At 34.2% G+C, this 9,668-nt stretch overlaps 1 protein-coding gene across 1 annotated transcript; it reads right to left on the reverse strand.

Annotated features, from left to right (window-relative positions):
* Window positions 1–1,561: 1,561 nt before the first annotated feature.
* Window positions 1,562–2,997, reverse strand: LOC110599799 (pectinesterase PPME1-like). Its single transcript, XM_043950035.1, has 4 exons — window positions 2,497–2,997; window positions 2,146–2,352; window positions 1,792–2,039; window positions 1,562–1,721 (listed from the first exon to the last, which is right to left on the reverse strand). The coding sequence occupies exons 1-4, from the start codon at window positions 2,995–2,997 to the stop codon at window positions 1,562–1,564; spliced, it is 1,116 nt and encodes a 371-aa protein (XP_043805970.1).
* Between the last annotated feature and the right edge of the window lie 6,671 nt (window positions 2,998–9,668).

The raw sequence follows: 9,668 nt of genomic DNA on the forward strand, positions 1-9,668 counted from the left end.
GTTTGACAATGGAGTTTTAGATTTCCCAATTCATAATAGAACTGAAACTTCTCCTACTCCAACTAGAGGAAGATGTATTTAGCCACTCATGATGGATAAAGAATACATAAGGAGAAAAGGAAGAAGAGAAGAAGAAGGTGTGGTGCTGGCGATGTTGCTACCGAAAAGTTTGTGTGTTCTGCTGCTATTTGCTGCCCTTTTATAAGTGAGAAACCCTAGATTAATCCTTCTTGAATTGAGATTCTAATTTGACTTAGTCTTTGATTCATTCTTTGCTTTGTATTTCATTATAAATGGACCTCTTAGGCTGAATGACTTCTTTTTGCGCGGTTTGGAGGTGTCTTGGAATATTTAAGGTAGGATAGAACTCTTAAACTCTTAGAATTTTGAATTTCTGCAGTTTTCCGCGTTTCTGTACTTTCCTGCTGGTGGCAGTTGATTTGGGCAAATCACCTGCGCAAATTGTTTCTATAAGACACCTCCGTGTTTCAGCTATCACTGGCTTCTAGTGATTGGACTAGTGATCCAGGCAAATTGTCGTGGGCATATCACGTCTTTCTTTTATTCGTGCAACTTCCTTGGTCATTTGTTGAGTCTTGATTTGATCAGCTTCCTTAGTCATTCATTGAGCCTGGACTAAAATTGTTATAGTCCTTAGAAATGGATCAAGTTATGAGTTCATTATTGGAATTATATGGGGATAAAATTTTCATTTTATGACCTATGGTTGCAATCGAATAAACTCCTTAGAGAGAACCTAAAAATCTCTTAAATTGAAATACTAAAAAACTTTGGCAATTTTTCTCATATTTCTTGAATTGTTACACTTAAATACAAGAGAGACATAACTATCTTTTAAAAACAGCAAAACCATTAAGCAATATGGAGGATTACCCTCCTACCATTAAGAAAAACAAAAACTAACTTGCACTCTACATCATGGGTTAACCATTAAGAACATGGCTAAACCACTAATTATATGACTCTTAAAAATAGGACAACTAACTTGCAAAAAACTAACTTGCATTATTTGCTAACAAAAGATCAAAATCTTGAATCTAAAAATAGGATTCCATGGTTGAAACCTCAAAATTTTAAAAACCATATATTGGAGCTCTATATCTCATCCACGGTTAGGAAAGATTTGTATATGTCAAAGTTAGTCTTTTATAGGGCACATATGTAAGCATAAATGTGGATGGAGAACTAAATATGAATGAATTATAAATAAAAATTTATAGCTTACACTTTTATTTAAAATATATAATCAATATTCATTGTTTTGTTGGACATATATACATAATTTTTTTAGTAAAAAGAGGATTATTTGATTCTATTTTTTATTTGAATTTCCCACTGACTAAAACAAATGAAAATAAAATATGAAGTTATATAAATCCAAAGGGAACAAACAATTTGCATTGTAGTTTTCTTATTCCAATAATTTGGTTTATTTGTACAAAAAAATTGATGCCGAAATGTTCAAATGGATCAACTACCTATAAAATAATAATTTATTTTGTATTCTTTTTGTTCTTCCTTTTTCATGTATATTCCCATGTTACACCTTTGGCGGAGGAAGCAACCAACTGCTTCCTTTAATATAACCAAGACTAAGGAAGGGTTTCGCTTCTGCTTCTGTTAGCTGTTTGGCAAATTTAACACGTCCAGCAGGATCAGCACCTGGTCCTGTATTCTTGTATTCTCCAAAAAATACATTTCTGCAAATTTCATTCAATATATTTTTAATATTCATATTATTAGAAAATCTCAAACTTTAAAATTACTCACTTTTCTGATTCAGGGTTCCTATTATTAGTCCACCCTTCAGGATTGACAACCGCACTCATAGTACAATAAGAGTAGACTGTGATGGGCATTGGCATCCATGGTCGACCCAAGAATGCTCCTTTTCCTTTTCCATCTACTTTACAATGTACAAAAGAGTAGCCCACATCTTCCGAATCTTTTTCTCTCGCTTGTGCTGCTATAAACGTTAGTTGATTAGGAACATCTGCTAATACATGTATCTCTGTTTGCTGCATTTAATTTACATAAAATTTCCATATTAATCATACAATGTAAATATTAAGCGTATCAAAAGAAGAATATTTATTGAGTTTAGACTAAAGATTTAAACATTACTAGGTAAATGGATTTTCCTCTTCCAAAAATAAAATCAACGGTGCCTTCGATATAGCAGTCTTTGTAGAAATGAACTCCCCTATCATCACACAGTGTATCTTGAAATCCAATCATTTTAACATTGTATACAGCTGCCATTGTACCGCCTATCCTTAAAGCAAGAGCTTGTTGTAGTTTGCTTACACCATCCGGCCTAGGTGCAGTATTCTAAACCAATAAAATTACAAAACCTATGAATTAATTTGAAAAACCAACATAAAAAATCACATAATACAATATACATATATATGAATGATTCAAGAGTAAGATAGAAAATGAAAGAAAAGAAAAAAAAAAAAAAAAAAAAGAGACCTCAATGATTAAGTTAGACGCCATGAAAAAATCAGAATCCACTTGTAATGTGGCACTGTAAACAGTTCCGTATTTAGCAGCAGTACCATCAAATGACAAGGTTGGCTTTTCAGCTCCTGTCCCGACAAACGTAATGAAAGGTTGGTCTTTTTCAATGGTTACTTTCTCAGTGTATTTTCCGGGACCGATATCCACAATAACACGCTCTGTATTTTTTTTTGGAACACTCTTAACTGCTTCAGTTAATGTCTTGAATTCTCCGCTTCCATCTGCTCTAACCTTAATGGTTTTAGGTTTAGCTTCCGCTGCTTCGAGAGCTTTCTCTAAGGTGCCAGCACGATCAGCAAGGGGCTTGACATTAGCATCAAACCATGCTTGTACTCCATCTAGACTTGCTGGGATTGGTGTTTCATCATCAGATCTAGCCGCGGTCGCTGCAAGAACAATGACAAAGACGATATATTGGGAGAAGGAAATGAAATTAAGTTGCTTTTTATCCATCTCTCGTTGATAGATTTTGGGAAGGTGTTGCTTGTTTCTTAAGTGAAGGAAGATGGGAAATTTGTAGGCCATTTAGTTTAGAGAAAGTCTTAACGATGCAAAAAATTTGGAGAGCTTTTAGGCTATCGCATTCTCTAGCAACTCGTTTGCAGCGCTTGGAGAGCATTTCTCACTTCTTCACTTTGAATTTGTGGCTCATCTTATCTTTGCGATTGTGTAATTTATTTATTTTTTCGACCAAGTTTATTTATGGTTAAATTTGAGAAATTAACGTTATGTCTTAATTAGAGTGGACGATAAAGTCATTCTTACACAAATAAAGCAATATCTCATATAATTTTCTGTTAAAATTTTTTATCAGTACTTTAATTCTTAAGAAATCTTATAGGTTAATTTTATCAAGTTCCACAATTTAAATAGATAGTTGTATTAATATTGTGGTTAGCATTTTTTCATTTTATAAAGATTTTTAAAAATTTATTTTCAATCTTATTAAAATATATTCAAACTCTAATTAAATGTGAATAATTTTATTTTTTAAAACATAAATAATTATTACATATCTTTTGCCACATCTTTTTTACATTTTAAACATAATATGACAATATTAAAATGTTTTTTTTATCTTTTTTTTTATGATTTTGAAACTTATTTATTGATTAAAATAAAATTTAAAAATTATGCGATATAAATTAAAATTGAGCAATGCATGTTATAGTACACATATACAGTTGAGAGAACAAAGAAATCTAGCAATAATACTCAACTAAAAATTTATTAAATTTTCAATATAAATTTAAGTTGATCTTGTTAATTATGTTAAGAGAGTATAAGTGAGAAAATGCTGTTAAACAGAAAAGAAATGAAAATTACATTTAAAATCATCAATATGATTTTTTGGGGTTTATTAATAAAACTGTTGTAAAAATTAGTTTATAGTTCAAAAGATTTACTTCGTAATAAATATTTATTATTGACTTTTAAAAATATTTAGATCTTAAATATAGTTATCTCATATGATAAGATTTTATGAACGTTGAAAATTTAATTTGTGACATTTTTCTGCTATTATAAATCTGATATTTAAATCTAATTTTAAATTTGATTAATGTCCAACACAACTTAGATTTTATTCTTCCATCAAACTTTTACAACAAACTTTACATGCATAATGTTTTAAATATAGTCTCCACCAAATTGGACACTCAAAATTTAAATCTCAAATCTAAAAATAGGATGCCACGATTGGAACCTCAAAATTTTAAGAATCATATTGCGAAGGTCAGCTGCTTGATGTGGAACGTTTTACATCGGCAGATTATGGTAAATCGGTAATCGGAATTGTATATAATAGCTAGCACAAAACTACTAAATAATTTGGGTTAATCATTTTGGATCAAGTGAAAAGTGGGTTCAAAAGTTATTTGGGTCAGTTTGGACCGGATTGTTTCAATTGGTATCAGAACCACCTTGGATCAAAAAAATTGTGTAGAGCTAGTAGACATGCGAGGAAAGGGCTACACGTGTGAGACGAGGTGGAGTTGTCCGAGTTACTAGCGAACCTCAATACCTGAGGGTTCGGTCCTGATTTAGTAATTGTATTCGATTCAATTACGACGAGGACATCGCAAATTTAGCAGGGGAGAATGTGACGTTCAGCTGCCTGCCTGGGAAAGAATCCCACATCGGTGGTTTACAGAAAATTCAAATTGTATATAATAGTTAGCACGAAACTGCTAAAACTTGGGTTAACCATTTTAGGCCAAGTGAAAAGTGTGTCCAAAAGTTATTTAGGTTAGTTTGGGCGACTGTTTCAATTGGTATCAAAACCACCTTAGGTCAGAAAAATTGTGCAGAGCTAGTGGACCTGCGAGGAAAGGGCTATCCGTGTGAGATGAGGTAGAGCCGCCTGAGGTACTAGCAAACCACAATACCCAAGGGTTTGATCATGACTTAGCAATTGTATCTGATTCAGTTGCGACGAGAACGTCGCAAATTTAGCGAGGAGAATGTGAAGGTCAGCTGCTTGCTTGATGTGGGACGTCTCACATTGGTAGATTACGGTAAATCGGTAATCGAAATTGTATATTAGTAGCTAGCACGAAACTACTAAATAATTTGGGTTAATTATTTTGGGCCAAGTGGAAAGTGAGTCTAAAAATTATTTGGGTCAGTTTGGGCCGGACTGTTTCACATATATTGGAGCTCTAGATCTCATCCACAGTTTGGATAGATTTGTATATGTCAATGGATTATAAATAAAAATTTATATCTTACACTTTTATTTAAAATATAATCAACATTAAATATAATCAACATTCATTGTTGATGAGTTGCAAAACTCACAACTTTGTTCTTATTTAATTCCATAATTTTGGTATGATTTTAGTAATAAATATCTATTTTTATTTGGAATTTAATTTTGGACAGATTTTTTGAGTGAAAGTTAAGAAAAGGAACAAAAAGAAACTGAATTGAAGAATTCTTGGCCTAGAAGGTTGCAATCTTGGCCAAACGTGTAGCCCAAGGCGATGGAAAATTTCAAAAAGCGCCACCTCGGTAGATTTTGCTACCTAAGCAAGGATAAGATAAGGTTCAAGTTGGATCAAACACAATTAGATTAGGATAGGAATAAGATAGGAGTAGTAGAGTTTATGTGCCTATATAAAGGATCTTAGAATTAAGTCTAGGCATCATATTTTTTTCCCTCTCTCCCTCCTCTCTCTCTTGCCGCCGGCCTTCTCTCTTCTTCTCCATCTTTTTCTTTTCTTTTTTCTTCTTTTCTTCTTCTTTTGCAATTTTATTATGACTTTAAGAGACTAAACAATTATTTTCAGTTGAAGATTAATTTAAATTGAGATTTTATTCAAATTGTGAGGTTATTTGCTTCAATTCTTTCTATCTTATTTATATTTTCTGTTAATTTCTGAATTTGAGAACACCACCTCCATTGTTGTTTTCTTGAGAATTCAAGGTGTCCATTGAATCTCTTGGGAAGACAACATATTACTAATGAATCTAATTAAATCCGTAATTATTTAATTGGGTTAATAACAAGTAGCAATTAATATATTAGTTTATGTTAAGAAATTAGTATATTTGATTTAAATAAAATCTGTGTTTTTATTAATCAAGTTTGGGTTCTTCTCTCTTAATGCACTTAACTAATTAAATCTACACGTATGTTCGGGTTGTTACTTAACTAGGAATTAATTTAAGCGTGAAGCGGATTAATTTATTCATAAGAAAGAATTAGTGGGATTCGCGTGTTTGACCACTATAACTAAACAACAGATAATAACATGAATTATTTTTTTTCTAACTAATTATTAACTGCAAAATACCTCAATTTGATTACCTTCGATTGAAAGTTTTAATTAATTATTTGTTTCTCAAATTTCAATTGCATTATTTATTATTTTTCTTTTAAATTTATTTTTCTTGGCTTACCCAAGACAAAACCACTTTCACAAAAAAAAAAAAAATCTAACTTTTTATATTAAACTACTCTTCTATTTCAAATTGGTCATATAAATTAAACAAGATTAAGGTCCCTGTGCGATTGATACTCACTTACCCTATTTACAAGTTCTTATCAATGAAGAAAAGGAAAGTAAATTTTAAATTGACGGATTCGACACTCGTCAAAATTTAGCACCTTTGCTGGGGACCTTTAACAATTTTTTTTTTTATTTTTATGACCAGATCTGAGAATAGTAGAGTTCAGTTTGATTCAGAAATCGAGAAGACTGCAAAAAGGTAAAGCAACCAAGTTGCAAAAACAGGCCAATTCGGGAGTCTCTCAACCATCTGCTCGATCCCTTTTGCGCACCGAAGAGACATCATCTTCAACACCAACCGAGGCTTCAATTGACACAAACCAAAGAGACAATATAGCCGCAGCTGCTACCTCTGAAGAGCAACCCCTTTGCATCACATACACAGTACTGAATGCACCATTGGAATTACGAAGTGGTATGATTCATATGTTATCAAAATTTTAAGGATTGGAGAATGAAGACCCTCATCCTCATCTAAAGGAGTTGTTTTCCCTTGAAGCAACCCAAGAGGGGGGTGAATTGGGTTTATAAAAAATTTAAAGGGAAAAGCACAAAATAGAAGGCAATAAGGAAGAAGATAATCAACACAAGAATTTATAGAGGTTCAGCTATCCCAAGCCTACGTCCTCTCCTCAAGGTCCACCTTGAGAGTTCAACTCTACTATCAAATCTTCTTTGGGTGAAGATTAAAACCCTTACAATCTTAGAGTAAGCCTTTGCTCTTTACAAATCTCTTTTTCACTCAAGAGCAATTCTTTGCTCAATGCCACACTCACAACAACAGAATCTCTCAACAACCTTTACTCACTCTGAAAAGCCAACCAATTACAACTCAAAACAAGCTTTCAAGAAATCAATACTTTGGCTCAAGGTTTTGAGAGAGAGAGAATGAAAAATGCTGTAATCTCAATAAATATTTGCTTAGATGGTTGTTGTAACCTTTTCATATCAAAAACTCATTGTATTTATAGTTCAGTCATAAATATGGCCGTTGGGGGTGCATTAAATGCAAATAGAGCCGTTTATGTTCAGAAATAACCGTTATATTTTTCTCAGAGAAATTCAGGTTCGGCGGCCGAACCAATTCAGGTGAAGAACATCACTCATTAAAAAAGGACTTTTGGCGGCCGAACTTGTGGGACTTTCGTCTCTGTCCCTCTCTTTCGGAAGCCGAACATTAGGCTTCGGAGGCAGACTTAAAAGCACGCTTTCGGCGGCCGAAGGTAATGTTCGGCGGCCGAACATAGATGACTTTTGCCTCTGTCCTTCACTTTTGGAAGCCAAACATTTTGCTTAGGGAGCAAACCACCTTCGGCGGCCGAAAGCCAATGTTCGGCGGCCGAACATACAGGACTTTCGTCTCTATTCCTCACTTTCGGAAGCCGAAGGATGCACTTTAGGGGGCTGGCTGAAAACACACTTTCGGCGACCGAAAGTCAATGTTCGGCGGCCGAACATGTGGGACTTTCGTCTCTGTCCCTGACTTTCGGAAGCCGAAAGTTGGCTTTAGGGGGCAAAAAATATTTCATTAAATTCTTTGAAAAATCATAATTTAGGCTATAAAAATCCATTTTTCAATCCGTTTGAATTTTTATAACCCATATTTTTAGATCTTTGATTTTGATAAAGAATAATTTCAAAATCACTTCTTTTGGAAAATATCATTTTAGTCCCCGAAAGTCAAGTATTTAAAGATTTGGCCATATCTAAAAAACTTTTAGAAATGAAAGAAACCTTGAGCCATCACACCTAATTAATTGAAATTCACAATGAATAACTTGACAAAACATAAACAAGAAATTACTTTATGATCCCTTTCTTGTGGTATGCTTCCAAAATATGCATTTTTTCTTTTTGAGATTGAAGCAATTTCGTTCTTGTTAGCAAGGGACCTACAAGCTCAACATAAACACTTTTGAAGATAATTAGTAGCATTCCAATTGTTTATTAATCATCAAAACAAGGATTAGAACATTTAGGTTCAACAATCTCCCCTTTTTTGATGATGACAAACAATTGGTAAATAATAAAATAATAATCATAGGTGTAGTGTGTGCATTTTAAAAATTACTCCCCCTTAATGTGCTCCCCCTGTCAAAAAATACTTTATGCCATGTTTAAAATGTGAGAAGACATATAAGGGAGGTTTTGACTCAATGCAATGAGATGCAATGGATCCTATATGAATGAATGAGTTCCAACAAAAAATGCATCTCAAGAAGAGTTATAATTATGCACAATAATCATGAGTCAAATAGATATCAATGTATCAACATCCATAAAACCAAAAGATATCAATGTATCAACATCCATAAAACCAAAAGAGTACCATTATACTATTCTCCCCCTTTTGACATCATCAAAAAAATATCACAATACCAAAAGAGGAGAAAAAAATAAGAGTAACTAAATAAACAAAGAAAATCACTGAGGAGGCTGAGGAGATGGCACTCCAGATGATTGCTGAAGAAGGTGCAAAATCTGGCTCTGCTGCTCGATCAGGGTCTGCTGCTGGTCTGTAAGTCGTGCTAACTGCTGCTCCATCTGAGTCTGGCGATCAGATATCTGAGTCTGGTGATCAGACATCTGAGCCTGGCGATCAAACATCTGAGCAACCTGCAGCTCCAGACAACCCATGGCATCATACAGATCAAATGCAGTCCGTGAAGATGTACCCTGCTCGGTGGACTGCCCGGTACTAGCATCGCCTCGGGGAGCTCGCTCTGTCTCAAGATCAGCAGGAGAAGCATCATCTGACTCCTCATCAGAACCATCATGTGCCTGTGCTGCTGCATGTGCTGCTCTGCGGGCTGCAAAATCTCTCCTAGAATTATAAAAAACATTGCCTCTCCTAGTCAAACCCATGTGGTGGAGGGTAGCCTCAGTGTAGGGGATATACTCACTGGACAAGGGTAAAGCAGACTCGGTACCTGGGTCAACCCCTAGAGCTCGAAGAAGAAGAGTGAGATGACGGCCAAAGGGAAGACAACTGATAGGCGGTTGTCGAAGCCGTAAAAAATAAACCTATTAAACAATCAACAATAAACTTGTAGATAGTGGCAATAGGGTCGAACCACAGGGAATTGACACCAATGATTTTCCTAATAGTGA

Source organism: Manihot esculenta, chromosome 14 (assembly GCF_001659605.2).
Source record: "Manihot esculenta cultivar AM560-2 chromosome 14, M.esculenta_v8, whole genome shotgun sequence".
Lineage (NCBI taxonomy): Eukaryota > Viridiplantae > Streptophyta > Magnoliopsida > Malpighiales > Euphorbiaceae > Manihot > Manihot esculenta.

Bases quoted from the DNA above. Each gene is read 5' to 3' on its own strand.
- LOC110599799 (XM_043950035.1), bottom strand. From the start codon at position 2,997: ATGGATAAAAAGCAACTTAATTTCATTTCCTTCTCCCAATATATCGTC. The intron at 2,353-2,496 runs GTCTCTTTTTTT...TTATTGGTTTAG, and splicing joins CGTCTAACTTAATCATTGAG to AATACTGCACCTAGGCCGGA. The intron at 2,040-2,145 runs GTAATGTTTAAA...AATTAAATGCAG, and splicing joins GAGGAAAATCCATTTACCTA to CAAACAGAGATACATGTATT.